The sequence below is a fragment of the Accipiter gentilis genome, unplaced genomic scaffold (genome assembly GCF_929443795.1).
Source record: "Accipiter gentilis unplaced genomic scaffold, bAccGen1.1, whole genome shotgun sequence".
Lineage (NCBI taxonomy): Eukaryota > Metazoa > Chordata > Aves > Accipitriformes > Accipitridae > Astur > Astur gentilis.
Window position 1 is genome coordinate 2,703,410 of NW_026060824.1, and position 22,906 is coordinate 2,726,315.

Here is a 22,906-nt window from a genome sequence, read left to right on the forward strand (position 1 = left end):
TCCATCTGCTCTTCCCTGGGGGTCCTGGGCCTCGTGAACCTCCCAGTCCACCCCAATCTACTGCTTAGCCGCAGACTTACCATTGCCTCTGGTGACCTCACCGCTGACTGAATGCTGCTGACGGTTACGCTGGTATCCTGTGAACTGGCCTGGGAGGCCCCCACATCCCAGCCCAGCCCAGCAGGATGGCCATGCAGGGTTACTGGGGCAGACTCTGAGCTTTCCTCAGAGATGCAAGACACAGGCAACGCCATCTGCAAACATGGAAAGGCAGGACAAAATGCCAACTTCAGAAGAATACATGCATGGGGACAATATGGAAAAGACCCAAAGAGGATCTCAAAAGAGACCGTGTGGATGAGAGGAACTAGCCAGTGAGCCCAGGAACTACAAAGTGGCTTTTGAGGTTCCAAGCAGAGAGGGAGGGTTGTAGTGGGGAACTCCCTTTCCCCATGGGGTTGTGGGGGATCTCACAGCTACCTGTAAGACCACTGTGGGGTGCAGACTGGTGCTATACACATTTCCTTGTCCTTAGGTTGACAACCTGATTGAATGTTTCAAACAGCTCTGGCTGACTGAGAGAGGGGAGAGGTCAGGAGTGTGCTGACACTTGTCCAGGTCCACCTGAGCCACACCAGCCAAATCCAGTATGCTGCGTGTACGTCCTGTCAAAGGGTGGGGAAGGGGGTGGTGGCAGTGGATGTAAATGTATGGAATCCTGTAGGACCTGAGCAGGATGTAAAGAGGAGGGAATAAGGTGTGAAAATTGTACTGGGTCTGGCTGGGATGGCTTTAATTTTCTTGTTAGCAGCCCCTATGGTGCAGAGCTCTGCCTTGGTGGTCAAAAGAGTGTTGATGGATAACACACTGACATTGTAGCTACTGCTGAGCAGCGCTTGCACAGCATCAAGGCCTTCTCTGTTTCTCACTCTGCCCCTTCTTGACAGCAAGGAGGCTGGGGGTGGCAAGAGGCTGGGAGGGGACAAAGTCAGGACAGCTGACCCCAATGGACCAAAGGGATATTCCACACCATATGACATCATAGTCAGCAATAGAACTAGGGGAGTGCTGGGCATTCTTCAAAGTAGAAGAGGTAATCCACTTATTAAATTGTCTTTACCTCAACCCATGAGATATTTTTCTTGGTTTTGTCCTTCCACTTTCCTCCGCCATCCCACCGGTGGGGAGTGAGCAAGTGGTTGGGTGGAGGCTGCCACACGGGGTCACCCCACCAGACGAGCACGTAGGAAATAAGTTGGTATGTGCTTATGAGGTCACTGGTGCCTGAGTAGACCATAGGCTGGGAGCTGGCACAAGGCTTGTGTAAGTCGTTGTGAGATTACTGATACCTGAGTAGCTGATAGGCCAAGAGTAGGGGTGTGGCTTGTGTCAGAGCTTGCGAGGTCACTTGTGCCTTTGCATCTCTCAGGCAAGCACATAGCAATTAGGTGGATATTTGGTGGTCAGCTCACTGGTGCCTGAGTAGCTGATAGGCAAGAGGAGACATGCAGCTTGGGTATGTACTTGTGTTGTGACTTTCGGATGAAGATCTGATAGGCCAGGACCAAGTGCATGGCCCTTATAGGTTCTTGTAAGGCCACCGGAGACAGATTACTGCACCAGAAAGTACCTGGCAAATGGGTGTACACGTACATGGGAGGTCATTGGTGCCTGAGTAGCTGATAGAGCAGGAGCTGGCCCATGGCTTGTGTCTGTGCTTAGGAGGTCACTCCTGCCTGAGTAGCTCATAGGCCTGGAGTAGGCCAATGGCACGTGTAGGTGCTTCTATTGTCACTGCTGCCTGAGTAGCTGACAGGGCAGGAGCAGGCCCCTAGTTTGTGTTGGTTGTTTTGAGGTCATTGTTGTCTGAATAGCCGATAGGCCAGGAACAGGCCCATGTCAGATGCAGATACTATGACGTCACCTGTGGCTGATTAGCAGATAGGCTAGGAGTAGGCACATGGCTGTGTATGGATGAACTTGTGATGTCACTGGTGCCTGGATAGCTGATAGACCAGGAGCTGGCACATAGCTTGGGTAGGTGCTTCTGGTGTCACCAAAATAATATTCAGACCACAACCAAACACGGCTTTTTGGAAGAACCATCATTAGCAGAAGTCCATCCACCGCGCACACACGTGTGGCACTGTAACTCAGGCACACACAGTGGTGGCAGTAGGAGGGGTGTGAGGTCACCGTCAGTATAAATCATGAGCACACAGCAGTGGGCGTGGGAGGATGGCAGTGTTCACGTCACTGACGGCACCCCATGGCTGCAGGGCTCGGTGCAGGGTGTCCGTGTGCTGTCACAGGGGCATTAGAGGGGACGGGATCCTCCTGGCCCCGTCTCTGCGAGGCTGAAGGAGCAGCCCCTGCAGCCCTGGCTGGAGCAGTCGGGGTAGGGCTGGCTCAGGGGCACCGCAGGGATGTGCCTGGGCATGGCGCCAGGAGGAAACCACAGGCTTCTTCCGGAGCGCGGGGAGCGCTGCGAGGCCACACGGGCTGTGGTTTGTGCACCTGCAGGCTGCAGCTCCCGACTCACCTGCAGGGAATAACGGCCCCTCGGTGACATGCCGAGAGTCAGGGATGTGTCTGAGCCTCTGGGCTGCATGTCTGCTGCTGGGACAGAGACATGTCCCAGCTCCAGCTCATTGGAAGGGATCTTCTGTGGGGCTCTCCAGGGAGGGACGTGCAAGCCAGCACTGCTGGGATGGGGCTCTGGCCTGGGCTAAGGCCCTTTCCCAGCTGCTTCTCCCAGCAGAGCGGGGTCTGAAGCAGGGGCAGGGGCTGTCTCCTTCCCTTCCTGACACAGCCCCCACTGCAGTGTCAACCCTGTGATTCCCATGGCACAGGGGTGGCTGGACACTCACACCTGGGGCTCTTGGATGTGCCTGGAATAGGAGATGCTCAGTGCTCCTAGACCACACGGCACGGTTCAGGGGGTGAAAAGCCTGTTTCCCCCCACAACGGGCCCTGTCTTGTGACGGCCCTCTGCCACAGTGACGTGACACCTGTAGCGGAGCCATCTCTCATATATGGTCATGAACAGTGCTGGAGAAGTTCATTGGAGGGCTGGGCTGTGTCGGAGGGGAGATCGCTCCCGATAATGTCTAAAAAGGTGCTGCTGCTTCGATTGGCTCCTCCTGTAGCTGGGCTGGCATCTGCAGATATATATTGCCCTCCCGTCGTCATTGTCTCCATGAGTCCCCAGGAGCCGTGGCAGGGAATGTAACGTAGCAGGGATGTTCTGGCAGGGCAGGAGGCTCAGAATGGGCACCGAGGGACTCCTGTCCCCTCAGATGCTGTGGCTGCTCCTCTGGGTACAGCTGTGCAGGGGTAAGTGCCGACTCCTTTGTCCCACAGCCCAGGGCCTGCAGGTACCAGTGTGGTCATTGGCATTTCTCTGGGAATGAGGTTTCTTTGCAGCTGCTACTGAGATGAGGGGCAGAAGGTGCTCAGGTCCATGGACCCTGTGCCTTTCCCTGTGCCCATCTGGGTGGGTGAGAATATCTCCTTTTCCAGGGCTCCAGTGTTCAGGGCAGCCTGTGCCTGCCTTGATTGATAGACACCCTGTCCTGGGGTACCCTTCTGGGATCCCCTCTTCCCCAGCCCTGTACCTCTGGAGCTGGTGGTGGCCTAGCTGGTGATGGGAGCACCCAGAGATGCCCAGGGCACTGCTGAGCTCTAGGGTACCTCAGAAGGATTGTGTGCTGCTCACTGCCCCCTTGGTCCAGGGGACCCCTGACCCCCTGAGAGCAGTTTGGACCCCACAGAGAGAAGGGGACCGGGGCATCTACAGTAGAGAGACATTCTTCCTGGGGACCTTGGCCCAGTGTAGGGAGTGGGCTGACACCAGGGGCGAGGAGGGGACATGGGTTGGGGGATCCTCAGAATCATCTCAGTGCTCCCTGGGAACCCAGAAGGCCCTGGGGTTGGGGGTGAGTTTGGATGGTGCTGGGGCAGGAGCAGGCTGGTGCTGGAAGCTGCAGGCCTGCATACATGGAGCTGTTGAGGGGGTGCTGGGCTAGGGAGTAGTGGGTTCTCAGTGCAGCGTTGGGCAGTGTGGGTGTGGGTGTGGATGCGGGGGCAGGTGTCTGGGAGTCCTTGTGCAGTGGGACGGCGAGTGACCCAACTGGGCTGGAACTGTACACCCACAGCCTTGCAGAGACCATGGGGATAGAAGGGACACCTGCACTGCACCAGGGACAGCCTGGAGGGGAGAGGGCTCCTGCCCCTGTACCTTTGAATCAGCCCAGGTCTGGGGTTGCCCCAGACCTGCAGTGCTGGGGTTTAGCACTCTCCTGACCCATCCCATGTTGGTGTTTGAAGGGGCTGCGGAGGTGAGGCTGGTGAATGGCGGCAGGCGCTGTGCTGGAAGAGTGGAGGTGAAACATGGTGGCAAGTGGGGGACCGTGTGTAGTCACTACTGGAGCATGAACGATGCAGTTGTGGTTTGTAAGCAGCTGGGCTGTGGGTCTGCTGTTGGAGCTCCTCAGTATGGATACTTTGGAGCAGGATCTGGCCCCATTTGGATGGATGCTGTTGACTGTAAAGGCACCGAGTCTGCCCTGTCTGACTGCAAACACAGAGGATGGGGTAAACACTACTGCATTCATACTTACGATGCTGGCGTGATGTGTTCAGGTAAGGGGACAAGCTGCTGCCTACCTTTGGGACTGGGATGGGGGAAGGGGCCTTGGCTGTGCCCTCGGGGAGCAACGAGTGGACACCGGAGTAGGGCCCAGTGATGCTGGTCTAACTGCCAGGCTGGGACTGTCATTGCTGTTTGCCCCAGTCCTTCGGGAAGGCCCAGAGGGAGCCTACTATAGGGTGAACTGTCCTTGCCAGAGTGTCTCAGTCACCCTCAGGCAGTGTCTTGGGCCGCAGATGAATCCTCCATCCCTGCCCTGGGGTGTCCATTGGGCTTCATTGGTCTCCACCCATTCTGCCAGTTTTCAGCCAACAATGTTGAGGGTCCCTGTGCTGGAGACACCCGGGGGTACTTGCTCGGCACTCCATGCTTTGGAGGAATGGCATGAGATGGCTGATCCTCCTGGGTCATTCCCCTTCACAGGCATGAGTACCTCAACTGAATGAAATGGGCTTTTCAGAAAGGATGAGTGCTGGGCCCTGGGGAATGGAGCAGGGTGGCCACAAATGCCTTTGTTGCCTGTGCCCAGGGCTCGGCTGTGTGGACCAGCATTGTGAGGCCTCAGGGCTTGGTGGCTGCTTGACCCTGGCTGCTCCCTCCTGTACCCCCACAGTGACAGGCTGGCACTGAGAAATCCCTGGGGCTGTGACAGCCCCATGGGGACATGACACCATGCAGGCAGTGCTGACCTACTGCCCAATCTCTCTTGCCTGCTCATGGCTCCCCACACTGCCCCATGACATGGGGGCTTTGGCAGCAGTTACTGATCCTCATCTGTGCCTGCTGGTCTCTGAGAGGCAGTATGGGCCCAAGGGGTCATGCGAATTTCCTGCCCCTCTGTCCGGCCATCTATCTGGGTTGTAGACACCTCCAGGCATAGCACTGTGTCCCTGGCTGAGGATACCCTCCCCTTGAGCAGACATCAGAGTGGTCTGGACAGGCACCAGGCATGATGGCAGCTGCACCATTTCCATGCTCTGTGACATCTTCCACCTAAAATGAACCTTCCAACACCCCAGGAACACCCCTGGGATCAAGGGGTGCTTCTGGTTGCATCAGGGTGATGGTCCTGCCTGGTCCCAAGCTCTGCAGGGGCTGAGCAGGCTGCCGCAGTCATTATCATCTGGGCCAGTTCTCCTGGATCCAAACTGCTCACACTTTTGCAGTGCTGGGGAGACCACACCAGGCAACGCAGGGGACCTTGGGCGGGAGCAGTTTGTCTAAGCAGGACCTGTGGCTGTGAGTCTGCGACAGACACATACCCACAAGTGCTCTTATGGTGTAGAGATGGGGTGCATGGGGGTCTAGATGTGCCTGTGTCACCAACACTCCCACAACAACTTCCTCTGGAATGTGCAATGGGCAGTTTGGTCATGGCTTGCTTGGAGATGATGCAGGATGTGGGCATTTAACTGCCAGAGGTCTCTGGGAACTCCCAGTTGTTTTGTTTTTTTCCAGGATTTGTCCAGCTGGTGGAAGGGAAGAGCCATTGCTCAGGACGTGTGGAGATCCATGATGAGGACCAGTGGAAAACTGTCTGTGATTCACATTTTAGTCCCAACGCTGCTGATGTTGTCTGCAGGGAGTTGCAGTGCGGCGTGGCCCTGCCTGTCACTGGGCCAGCTCACTTTGGAGAAGGGGTCAGTCCCATCTGGGATGGAGAGCTGCAGTGTGTAGGAAATGAATCCCGCCTCATGTCCTGCCACAGAGGGTCCTCCAGGGACCAGCCCTGCACCCATGTGAACAGCGCGGTTGTCACCTGCACACGTAAGGACTCAGGGAGGGGTATTGAACACCAGGTCTGTGCCAGGGGTTGGGGAACAGAGCAAGGACCGTGCTGGGACAGGTGTGAGGACAGGAGGGAAGATGGGATTGTGTGCAGCATGAAAATAGTGCAGAAGGCGAACAAAGGCATGCTGTCCCTCTGGCGTCTCTGCCAGCTACTGACGGTACGTGAGCACCAATCCAACCTCTCTTCTCCTCTTCTGTCCCCAGAATACACAGGATTCAAGCTGGTGAACGGCAGCACAGCATGTGCAGGGAGGGTAGAGGTCCAGGTGTCGGGGACCTGGGGGACTCTCTGTGCCTCCCACTGGGATCTCTCGGATGCCCATGTTCTCTGTCGTCAACTCAACTGTGGGTTTGCTGAGTCCATTCCTGGAGGAGAGCATTTTGGGAGAGGAACTGTCCCTGTCTGGAGAGACTCATTCCACTGTGACGGGACAGAAACCCATCTGGGACAGTGCCCAGTGATCACCCTGGGGGCCTCACCATGCTCCCACGGGAACAGCGCTGCTGTCGTTTGCTCAGGTAAGTGCTGGAAAATTGCTGCATAACTCCTTTTGCCCTTTGTGAGTGACACGGACACCCAAAGCAGGGGTCCCGCGGCAGTGCAAGGCTGAATTTCTCCCTGGAGAAAACCTGGCTTCCCCAGGAGCCATCTGGAGGGCTTTACCTGCTCAGAGTGACCAATCTACTTTGGGAGAGCTGAGGGCTGAACGGAGGCAGGCATCTGCCCCCAGGGCAGTGGCTTAGGCTCCAGCACCACCACCAGGCCTGGGCTCCTCCATTCTCCTACTGTGGGTCAAGCCCAGAGCAGGGCTGCAGGGCTGTGCTCCATCCCTCTGGCTGCAGACAACTGCATCCCATCCCCAGAGAGAGCTCTGCAGAGCCTCATCCCACCACCCAGGGAGCAGGTGCCTGGGTGCCCCCACCAACAGCAGACCTGGGTGTGAGCTGCAGAGAGGATTTTGCCCTCGCTTCTCATCAGCAAAAGGCTCAATCTTGCCATGTTTGGTCGGAAAATCTGCCCTCGCCCTCATCCCTGAAGGATGCCATGCTCCCCGGTACCACCAATGTCTGTGGCATCTCTGCTCTCCCCAGGCTCAGCCGGCTTTGCATCCCTGCGGCTGGTTGGTGGAGAGACCCGGTGCGATGGACAAGTGGAGATCTTCCAGAATGGGACATGGGGCAGAGTCCTGGATGACCAGTGGGACGTGCAGGAGGCCAGCGTGGTGTGCCGGCAGCTGCGGTGCGGAGACGCAGGGACAGCCTACAACCCCCCAAAGCCTGAGCGAGGGACGGGTCCCGTGGGGCTGCGAGGGGTCCGGTGCACAGGGCATGAGGCCAGCCTGGCCCTCTGCAACACCTCCCTGCCCGAGAGTGCACCAGCGGCAGGGGTTGTGGAGGACGTGGGAGTCATTTGCTGGTGTAAGTGGCGCTGCATGGGCCCCCCAGGTGATGGGGTGGGTGGGCAGCCAACCCCTGACAGCAACTGGGATTTCTACCCACTACAGGGAGCCAAAGGGTCCGGCTGGTGAACGGGTCCGGGCGCTGTGCTGGGAGAGTGGAGATCTACTACCAGGGCATCTGGGGGACTGTCTGTGACGATGGCTGGGACCTGTCTGATGCCACCGTCGTTTGCCACCAGCTGGACTGTGGAGGGGCAGTGGAGGCAGCTGGCTCCGCTCAGTTTGGGGAAGGCTCCGGGCAGATCTGGCTGGATGGCGTGAACTGCTCTGGGGCTGAAGCTGCTCTCTGGGACTGCCCTGCCGGGCCCTGGGGGCACCACGACTGCGGGCACAAAGAGGATGCGGGAGTCGTCTGCTCAGGTCTGTGCCGGGAGCTGTAGTGGGAGCTTGGCTCCCGTGGAGACCAGGACACAAGGAGAGGCGGGCATGGCCAAGGCTGTCCCTGGCTGCCTCTGAGCTCCTGCCCAAGCATGTCCTGTGGACACCCATGCACGGGTACCCTCAGTCCCCTGGGTCCCTGGGGAGCTCAGCCGTCCCCGAGGACTAGCAGGAAGGGCAGGGGTGTCTGTCCATCAGGGGCTTCTCTCTACCCTTGGGTGCAAGGGGGACGTACTGGCCATGGCCCTACCCAGCTGTGGGCCTGGGGGGTGCAGAGGTGTCCTGGCTCCCACAGCCCCAGACCAGCCTGTTTCCCCTTGGTGCCTTTCCTCCCAGAGTTCGTGGCCCTGAGGTTGGAGAACAGTGATGGCTGCTCCGGGCGCCTGCAGATTTTCTACAATGGAACGTGGGGCAGCATTTGCTCCAACTCAATGGCTCTTGACACGGTGTCGCTGGCATGCAAGGAGCTGGGCTGTGGGGATGGAGGAACCCTGGAAACACCCCTGTCTTATGGAAGGGTGTCTGGCCCTACATGGCTGGATAACGTGCAGTGTGGGGAGAAAACCAGCTCCTTCTGGCAGTGTCCCTCTGCTCCCTGGAACCCACAGTCATGTGAAGACTCACGAGAGGAGATCCACATCACCTGCAATGGTAACTCTGAGCCACCTGGGCACCCCAGTGTCACTCTAGCTCCTGCTCCCTGTTGAGCACAGCCAAATGCAGAAAAAGAGCTTGGAGGGGCTTTTCCTTTCCATGTCAGTCCCTTCTGCTGCTGGTGGCAGAAAAGCCATCACAGCCACACAGGTCCAGCAGCAGTTGCCACCCAGGTTGCCAGCAGCACCTGGGGGAGGCAGAGGCATCTCCAGGTGAGGTCTCAGAAGAGACCAGACAGGGTTCAGAAGAGCCTCCCCTCCATAGACACGTTCCCGCTGCTCTGTTAAACAGGGACCTTTTGGGGCTGAGCAGTTGGAGTCCCCCCACGGTCCTGGACATGTCCCATGAATGACCAGGGTTCAGTTGCTGGCGTGATCGAGATGGCAGAGGGAGGCACAAGCAGAGATCAGTCCTGCTCTCTTCTGCACGATCTCCCAAACCAGCCCTTTCACCACAGTGTTTCCTTCTTCAGGGAGACGCCCAGAAATGCCCTCGGTCCCGCTGGCCCCGTGCCCCAACTCCACGACATGCACAGGTAGGGAGCTGCTCCTCTGTGGATGCTTCTTGTCTGGCAGGGCTCTGCCTGCTCTCTCAGTGCCATGGGAGGTCTTTGCCTTCTCCAGACAGGGAGAAGATTCGTGCCGTGGGAGGTGAGGGCAGGTGCTCGGGCAGAGTGGAGGTCTGGCACCGTGGCGCTTGGGGGACGGTGTGCGACGACTCCTGGGACATGCGGGATGCTGAGGTGGCGTGCAGGCAGCTGGGCTGTGGCCCGGCAGTGTCTGCCCTGCATGAGGCTGCGTTTGGGATGGGGACGGGCCCCATCTGGCTGGAGCAGGTGGAGTGCCGTGGGACAGAGCTGTCTCTGCAGGACTGCTGGGCTCAGCCTGGGGATGGTGGTGCTTGCCGGCATAAAGAGGACGCTGCCGTGAACTGCTCAGGTGAGTGGCAGGTCTGGGACCCCTTGCTCGGGTATTGGCAGGGAGCTGGGAAAGGCCTTTTGCCCCCTTGGTCCTAGCATGGCCCCTGACCTCCCAAGAGCAAGAATGTTCCTGCAGAGTGCAGGACCCTGGTGCCAAGTGGGGAGCAGCCTTGGTGGAACTGGATGTGTTCTGGCCATTGCCCGCGGGGCCCTGCAGACCCAGGATTATCCCCTGGGCTGCCTGTGCCATCCTGCCTGCCACCCGGAGCAGAGGCACTGAGCCCTTTCCCAGCCTCTTTCTAGCACTATAGGAGGGGCAATTTGGGTAGGATGTGTCAGGGACATCCACAGACACACACACGGTGTGTTGGGGAGGAGGCTCCCTGGTACCCGCACACCCACCCTCTCTGCCCAACTCTCCTTTTTCTCCTCTGCAGCTACACCCAGGACAGCAGCATCCCCACCCCAAGCAGGTAACTTGTCTTCCCCCCGGGGCTGGGTATCCCCAGGGCCAGACTGTGACCCACAGCTGGGTGGAAGGGGCTCCTTGCTGAGGGGTGAAACTCCCAGGAGAAGGCACTGGTCTGGTGGTGAGGGGGCTAGGGAAAGTTGTAATTTACTCATCAGGGTAGGAGCTTCTCCATCGCTCATCCCTGGGGCCCTCCACCCCCTGCTGCTTTGTTTGATGGGGGTCAGGAATGGTGCTTTTTTCCACCTCACCTAGGCCTGCTGCTGGCCTTTCCATATTCTTGCCCACACAGATTCCCCCCGGGGCCGTCCGACTGTCAGCGGGAGAGTCTCAGTGCCCGTCATCATCTGCATCATCCTGGGGGTCCTTCTTTGCCTGCTCCTGGCCCTCCTGGCTGGGCAAGCGCTAAGCACCAGGGCTGGGCGCAGAGGTTGGTCTTTCCACAGCGGTCCCAGGGGAAGATAGATACCTCCTGGAAGGGCTGCAGGGTGTCAGTGAGGGGCACAGGCAGAGCTGGGGGGATGAGACCGTGGGCTTCCACCTGTCCCATGCACCACACCATTGACTGGCTGGCCGTGGGGCACCAGCAGCAAGGGGTGGAGAGAGCCCAGAGGTGGGGGGAGGTAGCGATGGGGCAAGGAGAGAAATGGCAGAGTAGAGCTGGGATATATGTGAGCAGAGAGGAGATGGCCAAGGCTGGCAGTGCTCTGGGTAGTGCTGGGGATGCTCTGGGACAAGGGAGATGATGGAAGGAGTGCAGGGTAGCATGGTCTGTCCCCATGGTGTCAGGCCCCCAGGCTGTCCCCTCTGCCCAGCCCTGTGCAGACCCTGGCAGGACATGGGCCCTACCCTAGACCCATGGGACAGTTAGGGGAAAGCTCCAGGTGGAGAGAAAACATGGGAGCTGCTCCAGGGTCAGAGAAGGGTTGCATGACCCTGGGGCCAGAGGGGCATGAGCACTGTCTCTGATGGGATGATGCAAGGGTGACGCTGCCCCAGATAATCTCCACAGCGATGTTGCCCTCACTGGGGATGTGGCAGCTGTGCCTGGACCGTGCAGTGGGACTGTGCTGTCTGGCCAGTGCTGGGCTGGCCCAAGGAACAGGTTTGGGGGAGCGCAGTGTGATCCCATTGCCCCTCTGCCTGTCCTTGTGCCAGCCCTACCTCTGTCCCCAGGCTCCAGGAGTGCTCAGGAGATGTTCCCTGAGGCTGTGTACGAGGAGATTGGTTACAGCCCAGTGTGGGAGAAGCAGGCGAGGTTTGGTCGCTCAAGTGGGTGTGGGTCCTCCCTGGACGTACATCTGCAGGACCCTTTCCACTGGCCCCAACCCAGGGCTGATTCCCTGAAGACCCCAGCCCATTGTGATGCTGGGACCATGTGGTCTGTGGGGACAGCATCCAGGTCCTGGCCTGGGAGGGGAGCTTCCTCCCAACCAGCTTTGCCTGTCCCAGCTGGACAGCCCCTCTCTTCCTGCCCCTCCACCCCATGTGACATGCGTGGAGTGAAGGAAAGGGCTGTCCTAGGGCAGCTCTGGGAGCACCTTTGAGACAGGGTTTGCCCCAGGGAGGCAGGGTGATTTCCCAGCCCTCCTCCCCATGCAGCCCCAGCTCTGTGGGTCCCCCTGCCCCAGCAGCACTGACCACGAGGCAGGTCAGTGGGGCTCACTTCATAATACCCACTGTGCATCTCTCCAGGCTCCTATTCAGAGGAGACCCTGACCCAGCTGCAGCCCTACCCTGGGGTCAGCAAGGAGGAGGATGGTCTGGGATCAGCAGCAGGTAACAGAGGCAAGAAGGAGTTGATCTCCCTGAAGACATGTGATGGACAGAGGTGTCACTCCGTGTCACCTCTGGAGATGGGGAGGACATGGGGGGCTCCTGTGGTGCTGCCAATAGCAGTGTCTCAGCCCTGTGTCCCTGCACATCTTCTCTCTGCTCTGCAGGATGTATCTTCTGACTGTCACCAGCTCCCCTCTCTTTTCAGATGTTCTTGTCCCGCCTGGAGGTGACCCAGCAGATGGTTATGATGATGCCAGGGAGGTTTCTGGTCCAGAGGAGGATGTTGCCCCTGGGCAGGGAGAGAGGGAAATGCCCAGGGAGCCAGCGGAAAGAGCAGAGCCCAGGGATGCACCCGGAGGTGAGAGGGAAATTTAGCACTGCTGGTTCCTGGGGTGCCATCCCTGGTGCTACCCAAGTCACTGCTGTCCTGAGCCCCCAGCCTCCTGGGAAGGGGGAACCTGTCCCAGGAGTTTTCCTTGGAGGTACTAGGGGAGGGAGAAGGAGCTGAATGTGGTGAGGAGCAGGGAGGAAGGTGATGTAGAGACCCCATGGGGCCAAACTGCAATGTTCTGCCTTGCTGCTTGCAGGGACCAGCCTGCACTCCTGGAGAAGAGCTGGGGTCCCTGGAGCTGAAGGAGGCACGTGGCCCTTGTCCCTGGGGAGCATGGCCTATGATGATGCTGAAGAGGTGTCTCCGGCACATTTCCCTGAGGACACAATGGCTGTGACACCAGAGCTCTGTGCACAACAGTCCAGGAGCCCCAGGCCATGAGAGCCCATCCCTGCTGTGCAGCTGGGTGCAGCCAGGAGGGAGAAGAGGTCTGTGGAGCTGGGATAGCCGTGAGCACCAGGGAACCATGTCCCTTGGCTCAGGGGCAACAGAAACCGCCTGGAGTTTCCTCTATTTTTATTCCCCTTTTTATGCTGTGCATCATCTTTGTTCATAATAGAACAGCTGTGTTCAGCTTTGACCCGGAGCTGGTGCTTGCCTGCCCAAGTGTCAGAGCATCTTCCTGAGGCTGAGAAGGAGGAGCAGAGAACAAAGGCATGGAGGTGGGGAAATGGGCATTTCTCAGGGCCAGCAGGCTTGGGGTCAGGCTGTGGGGCTGTGAGAGCCCACGGTCACTGGGGAATAATCCTGCTGACAGAGACATTTCCATCCTACTGGCCACAGGCAGTTTCTAGTCAAAATGGCTCTCTGATAGGTTCTGTGATGCACCTCAGTGAGAGCACCCATTTCCTTGCCCTAGGGTTTCCCAGCTGCTCTTTGCCCCAGGCAGGGCCTGGGCCAAGCTGGTCCCACAGTGCAGAGGCCATGACAGAACTGCCATGTCAGGGTAAGCCCTGGGCTGTGGCCCCACAGAAGTGAGCCCTGAGGTGGCTGCAGTGCCCTGAACATCCCAGCCAGCCCCAGGGGGGAACATGGCCTATGGATTACCTCCCACAATGGTTAGGAGGCAGCTCTGCTCCCCACTGCCCCAGCACAAGGTAGAGAGCCGCTTTCTGGGACACACGGGGCTGGGATTCCCTTTCCTCATGCTCTGTCAGGACCCCAGTCTCCATGGGCTGCCTCTGCTGCCTTGGGCCCTTGCAGACCCTGAGCACTCTTGTCAAGGCACTGAGCTGCTTTCTTCCTGAGCAGAGGCTGTAAGGTGCCACGGCAGACCTGGGACCCCTCCTCCTGCTCTCCTCCAGCCCCCACCCCTGCCCTCCTGCTGCCTCGAAAGGGATGTCAGTTTGGGTTTGTGTCAGGGTGGTGCTTGTGTGCAGGTACAAGAGGGATGGGAGCAGGGGGGATGGGAGCACCTTTCCCCCAGCACTGTTGGAGGGCAAGGGGGAGAAGAGAAGATCCCCAGGAGATGTGTGCTACATTCAAAAGCCGTGGTCCAGTCTCTGGCTTGGAGAAGGGCTCATCTGAGAGGATGCTCACATGGGCACATTTCCATGGCAGAGGAGATTTTGTGTGTTCCCCCCCCAAAAAAAGAGGCACTGCTGGGAGCTGAGCCAGGGTCCCTCTCCCTTGGCTGTGGCTTTCAGCTTCCCAGCGCCCATGGGCAGAGAAACTTCTTATGTAGCAGCCAGGCGGGGAGAAGGGTTTGACACCTGGGCAGGACCTGGCACCCGAACTGCCCTTCCTCCTCCTGCTGGTGGGTCTCCACACCCCTCTGGCACTTCCCCAAAAGGCTCCTCTGCTGTGGGCTGGAAGGTGCCTTGGCTGTCTGTGGCAGGGTTCCATGTGGGAAGTTGCTGGAGCTCAGTACTGCTGCAAACAGCAGGATCTGGCCCTAGAGGGGAAGCAGAGAGCAGGTGCCTGTCACCAACATCCTCTCCCACTTCAGCATTGCCCCATTCCCTGCTGAGAGCTCCTCCACCCCTGTGGTGATCCTGGGGGGATCTGGGAGAAGCCCAGGCACACACATCCCTCTGCCCCATACCCCAGAGCTTTCCTGCTGGCAGACCCCACGGGAGAGCAGCGTTCCCAGGGTGAGACCCCCACGGTGAGGGGTGACAGAAATGGGCACTACAAACACAGCCTCCATTCCCTGGAAAACTCCCATGGGGGCAAGCTCCAGCCGTGCACCTCAGAGAAGGAAGGTATAAAAGTGAAGTAAAGAAGAAGGGGGGAGTGTTATCTTCTGAACACAGGATGGTGGGGGCTACGGACAGTATGGACACTGACGTGCAGACTCAAGGTGCTCCAAGTGGGCACTGGGGAGAGGAACCCAGCGCCTGTCCTGTGCCACCTGGCTGCCAGATCTGCCCTCCCACAGGTGTAATATTTCTCCCTTACTCTGGCACCTGGCAGATATTTTCCTCTTCTTCCTGGGGGAGATGAGCCACAGGCCTGTGTGTGCTTGAGGGGGGCAGCACACCTGAGCAGGAAGAGCCTGTTTCATGGCATTTGGGGACCTGAACAGTCTGGCCCTGCAGGCTGGGTCCATTCTCTGCAGCAAAGCAAGATTGTTGCTGTACCCCAGACCTGTGGTTGTTCCTGCAGCTCCCGAGGACCTGCCTGAGGGGGTGTCACAGTGAGACCCCCAAGTCTCAGCACTGCAGCCCCCATACTGGGCAGAGCTGGGCTGTTTAAAGCCCATAGGAGAGCAGCCTTATTTCTCTGAGTTTTGGCTCACCAGGGTGCTGGGCACCCTGCGGTGAAAATCCATGTCTCATGCCCCATTTTGGTTGTGCGGGTTATTGCCAGGGAGCAGCCGAGGCACCATCTCCCGGCCCTCACTGCCTGTGCATGGCTGGGGACAGACCTGTGACTCCCTGATCATACCAGCACAGGGTGGATGGAATCACCAAACACCCCAGGAAGAAGAGGTGGGCACTGGCCCTACCAGTCCCACCTCTGCAGGGCTGTGCCTGACCTTAGCAGATCCAGGTTCCCTGAGCTGAGGCTCTGCTCAAGCCAGTGGTGATGGTGGAAGAAAAACTCCAGCTGAGAATCCCACAGCCCTGCCCAGCTCACAGCCAAGCCCTGGGTGGGCAGGGCAGGCCCACAGGACCTGGAGAGGAGCAGTGCCCAAGCTCCAGCCCACACCTCCCTGAGGCCGGGCAGTCAGGGCAAAAGCACCACCCCTGGAGATGCCAGGGATTGAACCCAGGACCTCCCACATGCGAAGTGGGTGCTCTTCCACTGAGCTACATCCCCTTGATGCCTGCCAGCAGGAGAGACGCTCTTCTCCCGTGATGTGTCTATGACAAGGGGAGCAGTCTGTGCACCATTGAGAATGGCAAAGAGGAGAGAGACAGGGTCTTTGCAGAGACCCCTCAAAGGAGAGATGCCAAGTGCTGTGGAGCAGGGAAGAAGGGACATCTGGAGACTCCCCCAAAGAAGCACTGAATGGAGAGTCCTGTCCAGGGGAAGTCTGGGGGCTTGCAGTGCAAGAGGAAGGCTCATTCTAACCTGCAGATCTGCAGCTACAGTGCAGGGCAGTGCTCTGGCAAGGGGTGAAGGAGCAAGGAGGGCCAGGGCAGGCTGGAAGAAGACAGGCAGGCAGTCTCTGCAAAAATCTACAGGAGAAAAATCGTTGCTGAAGCCCGGGGTTGAACCAGGGACCTTTAGATCTTCAGTCTAACGCTCTCCCAGCTGAGCTACTTCAGCCCTGGTCCCAGTCCCACCCCTGCCAGGGCACAGGCTGACGCACACATGAAGAGAGCTCCCTGGGGACATTCACAGGGAAAAGCTGTGCCCAGTGTTGGGCAGAGGGGACCTGGCCTCTCCATGCCACCATGGCCAGGTCGACTCCAGGTGTGGGGTGGGTGCCAGCTTACAGTGGGAGTGCCAAGATATGTGTCATGACTCAGTTACAAAGGTGAGTGGTGAAGGCAAGTGGGCAGGCCAGGCACAGGCAGCTGCCAAAGCTGAAGGTGGAAGAAGGGTGGGGTTGGTGGAAGACCTCTCTCACAGGGAAGAGAGGGCCCAGGGGAGGCAGAGCTTTTGCTGGTGCCTTAGGCTTTTGCTTCCTTCTTGCACGAGCAAGAGTGTTCTGTTCAATGTTTGGAGACCATATGTAGGGGGAGAGAAGGCTTGAAAACCTCCAAGGTTTGGGACTGCACAACCTCTCAGGGCAACCTCTTCCAGTGCATAAGTGACCTTATGGTTATGACGTCATGGACCTCACCTCCTGCCTGAACATTCTTTCAACTTTTGTCCCTTGCCTCTCATTTTCCCACCATACACCATGATGAAGAGCCTGGCTCTGTTTTCTTAACTGCCTGATAGGTACTGAAATGCTCCCATGAAGTTTCCCAAAGCCATCTCATCTCCGTACTGAACAGTGTTCCCTCACCTATCCTCAGGTGGAAAGTTCTCAAGCCCCGTGCACACCCCCACACACCTGACCGTATTGGTGCCACTTCACTGAACTTGCTCCCGTTGATCAATGTCTTTCCTGTGCTGGGGGCAGGAGGCCCCAAACTCAGTGCAGTGCTGTGCATGTGGTCTAGCAAGCAGTGAATGGAGGGGGATAGTCCCTCCCCCTCATCTCCTGGCCATGCTTCTCTTCATACAGGCAGGCTGGTCTTGGCCTTCGTGGCCACAGGGGCTCACTGCTGACTCATGTGCAGCTTGTCCACCATGACCCCCAGGGCCTTTTAGGGGCACCCCAGGGGTAGGGCTTGGCATTTCTTCTCTTTGAAATCTGGAAGGGTGTTTTTGGCCCACTCTGCTGACAGGTAGAACAAAGTTTACAACTCGGAGAGTGAGTTATGAAGCAGGCATGTTTATTCCGGCACCGGGGTGCAAGGGGATTTCTCCTCAAAGCTTGCACACTGTCTCAGCAAGCAGCCAGATATTTATTACACCAGAGCATACATATTCATAGGGTCACACAATACAAAATATTCATATGTATAAGTTGGGGTGGGGTTAGTTCAAAACCTTGCGTCAGCAGTTCTAAATCGTTTATGTCATCTTGCATAGGCTCAGATCTGTCTCTGGTGGTCATTTACTTCTTCAGGGGTCTTATCTTCCTCTTCTTCTTTTGTCCTCTAGTGAACTTTAGTCATTCATGCATGCTCTCTTCTTGGTGATTTCAGCAGTTTTTAACAAGTCCTAACAAGTTCTGTGGTAAGACTAGCATTGCAGTTCCCCTTATCACGCCCTTTGTCTGGCATGTCAGTCCTTGAGGAATACCAGTCCCTGATAAGCTTAACCCTTGACAGACCCCACAGGCGCCAGGCCCTGGCAAGCGAACAGGAAAAGAAGAAACAAGGCCAACAGAATTATTAAACATTTAAGTGGTCAAAAGGCAGATGGTTATTTCCCTGTATCAATTCCCCCCTTTTCTTTCCCCTAAGCAAATTCTTTTGCTTTTTAAAAGTGGTTCATTATGTTTCATCATTACGTATTACAACAGTTGCCAAATTCATCCCTTTTAGATCGTTTCCCGCATTTCCCGTATACCTAAAATAAGCATTTGTCCAAGGCCACTCCCAAGCACTTATTAAGTTACCGTTCAGCAGAGACATAAGAACCTCTATCATCGTTTTTGGATACGAAGCTTCAATGGTCCCACAGGTGTCGATTTCCATTTTGGCTTAGGGGCTTTCTTCACTCTCGTGTGATGTAGCCATGAGGTCTGTTCTTTCATCTTGATCGCTGTATGGGATGTCAGCAGCACCTGGAAGGGGCCCTCCCACTTCGGTTCCAGAGGTGGATCTGTAAAGGACTTCACATACACATAATCACCAGGCTTAATATCATGCACCGGTCCACCAAGACCTTGGGCTCTGGTTCCTAAGACCAGTTTCTCTATCTCCCAAAGTTGTTTTTGCAGGCTTATTACATACTCAGATAATGTTTCATCCCCAATCTGGGTTGATATTCCTGCCTGTACGATATAGGACCTCCCATGCAATATTTCAAAAGGGCTCAACCCTGTTGGGAAGTGGCTTGATGAAAAAGGACATGGGCCTGTGGAAAAGTTGTGTGAGCAGAGTTCTGTGTGAAAGAATGTCAGTTTGAGCAACAAGACTAGGCCTTGGCTGAAAATAGCTGGCTTTACTGATATTGGGAGAAAAACAACAGCTGGTCTCGCTGTTATCAGGAGAAAGACAGGGACGGTGTGACCTTGGCATAACTTCATAAGTAACTTTTGAAGAAGTTCCCATGACAAAGTTACGGAACACGCATAGCTGCAAATCACAAGTGGGTGTGTTTTAGCAATGAATAAACATTAGCAATGTACCAATCATATTAGGACTAGTAGGCATAATTATCGCAAACTGTATAAACATGAGCTATCCGTGCAAATAAAGTTGAATCACTTCTATCACTCATATTGGGTCGACTTATGTGCATTCCTCCGCCGCTCCAACAAATGGCGCCCGAACGGGGACCGAAGAAAGGGGAATTGGAGCGACGGACACTGAGAAGCACCGGTAGCAGCGACCGGGGGGCAAAAGATTAACCGAACGCTGATCGTCTTGGTTGGTGTGTTAACTCTTGTGCCTGGACCGTCCAAAAGGGGTTCACCGTCAGTGAGGGCTACTGGAAAAAGGCTGCAAAGACTTTTTAACCGAGGTGCCTTAATCAAGGTAGCACCCAGGAGTATCAAGAAGCCGGCCGGCAATGGATCAAGAGGTAGCCCTAAAATTATTACAGTGCTTTTTAGAAAAGCGGGGAGTAAACTGCATTAAGCAAATTTCGGGGTTAGTCGCGCTGGGTCACGTTAAGGGATGCTTTAAGAATCCGGATTTATTATTTAAGGAGAGTGAATGGCGTAGATTAGGAGACGTATTATGGGATATGGTAACTGACGATGATAAATCAGCTAAAAAACTAATGAAGCAAGGACAGAAACCTTTCAATTAGTGTGGGTACAGCTTTTGAGCTTAGTACCTGGAATGCTATCGGAACCTCCCTATGGGATGAAATTAGTGACGGGTCTAAAGAAGTTAAAGATCTTGTAACTTTATGGAAATTGATTAAGACAACTCTGTAAGAAATGAAAGCAGATCGTAAAGCGTCTGCGTCTGCTTTTGCTGTTCTCTCTCTCCAACCGCAAGCGAAAGGGAAAAGCGGGGAGAAAAACATAATGCAGCGAGAGAGACTTTTTGGAGCTTGTTCGCCTACTCTCGTGGCCTTGACTTCTGCTCCACTCCCTGGGACTGCCGATATTAATCAGCCATCTGACAGTTCCCAAGCCTCCCTAACCATACGATTAAAGGAAACCCTACAGAATCAGGGAGTGAGTAAAAATCTGCCTACGAAAAACCAGCCCTCAGATACCACCGTTCAACATGAACAAATTATACCTAGCATACACCCTGATTCAAATAATGCAAACAAGGACTTGGCTACTCTAATAATAGAACAAAAAGAGACAATGTTAGAATTGTTAAAGGAAATGGGGAAAAGAGACGGGGAAACCAACCGCACCCGTGATAGACGCGGAGCCGCCTGTAATAGCCGCTGCAGAAGAAAGGCAGAGACATTGGAGGGGTGTAATAACAGATGCCATTATAGAAGGGACTATGCTCTAAGCATTCCCAGTTATTGCATCAAATGGACAGAAAAAATGGGAGGTGTTTGACTGGAAGGTCATTGAGAAATTAAGGAATGCTGTGAGTCAGTACGGAATCAAATCTGTGTTAACTCACCAAATACCGCAATTCATTTTTTCTGCTGATACGCTGATACCTCAAGATATTAAACAGCTAGCACAGTTGATTTTGACACCCGCCCGAATGTTAGTGTTTTTCTGGCAGTGGGAGAAGCTCTGTGATAGGGAACAAGCAACATCACGACAACAAACAGATCCCCTATGGGGAGTAACCACGCAGATGCCGATGGGTACTGGACCCTTCGCATCAGGGAACGCTCAGTTACAATGTGTCACTGAGGTTCATCATCTATCACAGATCTTGGCGTATCAAGCTTTTCTTACCGTACCAGACAATATGCACAGCCATGCTTTTACCCAGGTGAAACAGGAGAATACAATTTATGACCACCCTGACATGAACGAGGGCATGAAAGAAAACATGTTCAAAATACTCGCTTTTGAAAATGCTACTGAAAAGACACGCAAAGCATTGTGTAATTTGCCGAAAAATGCAGACGTCGTTGATATGATAGAATACATGGATTGATCAGTGGACTCACAGAAAGTAGCCTACGCTGCCACAGCTCTCCAAGGAGCTACAAAGAAACACAAGGCCAGTAAGACACCCTTGGACAAGTGTTTTAACTGTGGCAAACGTGGACACATTAGGAGCAAATGTACAGGTACTGTTAACAGTAAGTGCTGCAACAAGTGTAAGAAAGATAACCATACCACCAAGAATACAGGAAGAAGGGAAACTTTACACCGACCGCGCAGGCCCCTCGCGCGATGACACGAATGCAAGGGGCTTGAGCTGCCAGCCCTCAGGCAGCCTCGCAACCACCAGATCCGCCACCGCAGGAAGCTCCGGAGTGGATGTGGAAACTGCAGTCAACATAGAGGGACCATTGGGGTTTGGACTTAGTGCATTTTTAATGGGGCAATCTTCAGCAGCTCTAGAAGGAATTCTGGTGCTCCCAGGGCTTATTGATGCAGATTATTGTGGGACTGTGAAAATTATGATTCATGTTTCAATCCCTCCTGTTTCTATTCCTAAAGGTACCAGAATAGCACAATTAGTTCCATTCAGGTCGTGTGTTCCGAACCCAGGTGAAGTACAACGTGGAGATGGTGGATTCGGCTCCACAGGGAAACCGCAGGTATACTTTGCCATGGACACGACAAGAGGTAAACCAGAAAAGGTAGTGCAATTGGAAGGGCCCGATGGAGTTGTTGTCAAGAAACCTATGACAATCAATACAGGTGCTAATGTTATGATTATTTCACAATGCATTTGGCCTCCATCATGGCCATCGATCAATCCAAACTTTGGTATTGCAGGGATAGGGGGCACACAAGCCACCTTAGTAAGTCAGCTACCGATTACATTTGTGTTCCCCGATGGTGAACACATTACGACGTGTCCGTATGTCATGACTACCCTAACTGAATTGTTTGGCCTCGTAGGCCGTGATTTATTGAGCCAAATGAAGGCAATGTTAGTGACGCATCCTGTTTAGGAGCAGTCACTGAGGGGTAGCCAATTCTGAAAATTAACTGGAAAACAGATGAGCCTGTTTGGATTGATCAGTAGCTGCTAAATTCTGAAAGGTTGCTAAAAATAAAAGGGTTAGTTGAAGACCAATTGAGAGCAGGACATGTTGTTCCTTCTACTAGTCCATGGAATAAATCAATATTTACCATTCCCAAGAAAAGTGGGAAGCGGAGACTGTTGCATGATCTCAGAGCTGTGAATGTGGTGATGCACAGTATGGGAGCCCTGCAGCCAGGTTTGCCATCTCCAGTTATGCTTCCAGAAGAATGGAATTTGTTAATTATAAATCTAAAAGATTGCACCCAGATGGCGCTGAACGGTTCACCTTTTTGGTACCATCGATTAACAAGGCAGAACCCTATAAGAGATACCATTGTGTCGTGTTACCACAATGAATGCGCAATTCCCCCACGATGTGTCAGGTGTATGTGGCCTGGGCATCAGAGCCTGTAAGAAAGCAGTTACCTCAGTAACTTGCCACAGGATGAGATTTTAACTCAATTGCAGGACATCTTAAGCCATCGCGGAGTAATAATCACTCCTGAAAAAGTGCAAGAGGCAGCACCTTGGAAGTATTTGGGGTGGCACATAGATGCTAGCAATGTTAAACCTCAGAAGGTTCAAATAACATGAGAAATTTCAACGTTACATGATGTCCAGAAGCTTGTGGGAGATATCCAGTGGGTGCGGAATCTTTGCGGTATCACTAATGGCGATATGACCCCTCTGGTAGAACTCTTGGGTATGAGAACACTGTGCAGATGAGAAACGGGAAATGGCAGAGCTGACCAATTGGTTGCAGCGCCATGGGAGCCTCCTCCAGGGAATCATTTTCAACAAAGCACGGCAATCACATGCGTTCTTGCACCAACCCGCTAGGATGTTAACAAAGCAATTTGACTTACCACTTACTGATGCCCAAGGTATCGTTAAAGCATGCCCATATTGTCAAAAGGAAGGGCTGGGCTTGGGCTGTGGGGTTAACTGACGAGGCCTTTTGCCATTGCAGTTGTGGCAAATGGATTTCACCCATGTCATGTGGTTTGGTGCAAAGCGTTCTGTGCACGTGTGTATTGATACCTATCCTGCTGCCATGTGGGCCACGGCACGAACTGGAGGAAAAGCCTTACATATTGAATGACATCTTCACGCTTCTTTTGCAGTACTGGGTGTGCCTAAAGAAATTAAGATGGACA

At 55.1% G+C, this 22,906-nt stretch overlaps 1 protein-coding gene and 2 non-coding genes across 3 annotated transcripts; 1 reads left to right on the forward strand and 2 right to left on the reverse strand.

The window, feature by feature from the left end:
* Positions 1-4,313: 4,313 nt before the first annotated feature.
* On the forward strand, positions 4,314-12,873 carry LOC126036885 (antigen WC1.1-like). Its single transcript, XM_049797100.1, has 14 exons — positions 4,314-4,644; positions 6,110-6,418; positions 6,647-6,961; positions 7,535-7,861; positions 7,948-8,262; positions 8,617-8,931; positions 9,407-9,469; positions 9,558-9,876; positions 10,301-10,326; positions 10,615-10,752; positions 11,499-11,594; positions 12,018-12,101; positions 12,307-12,459; positions 12,689-12,873. The coding sequence occupies exons 1-14, from the start codon at positions 4,314-4,316 to the stop codon at positions 12,871-12,873; spliced, it is 2,976 nt and encodes a 991-aa protein (XP_049653057.1).
* Positions 12,874-15,684: 2,811 nt separating this feature from the next.
* TRNAA-CGC (transfer RNA alanine (anticodon CGC)) lies at positions 15,685-15,756 on the reverse strand. The gene has a single exon. It is a non-coding gene; the product is annotated as a tRNA-Ala (tRNA).
* A 380-nt stretch (positions 15,757-16,136) lies between these two features.
* On the reverse strand, positions 16,137-16,209 carry TRNAF-GAA (transfer RNA phenylalanine (anticodon GAA)). The gene has a single exon. It is a non-coding gene; the product is annotated as a tRNA-Phe (tRNA).
* Positions 16,210-22,906: the final 6,697 nt, after the last annotated feature.

What these genes read in the sequence shown, in the direction of transcription:
- LOC126036885 (XM_049797100.1), top strand. Translation starts at nt 4,314, where the DNA reads ATGTTGGTGTTTGAAGGGGCTGCGGAGGTGAGGCTGGTGAATGGCGGC. An exon ending in TGCGGGAGTCGTCTGCTCAG is followed by an intron (nt 8,263 to 8,616) that starts GTCTGTGCCGGG and finishes CTTTCCTCCCAG; the next exon opens with AGTTCGTGGCCCTGAGGTTG. An exon ending in GCCCAGGGATGCACCCGGAG is followed by an intron (nt 12,460 to 12,688) that starts GTGAGAGGGAAA and finishes TGCTGCTTGCAG; the next exon opens with GGACCAGCCTGCACTCCTGG.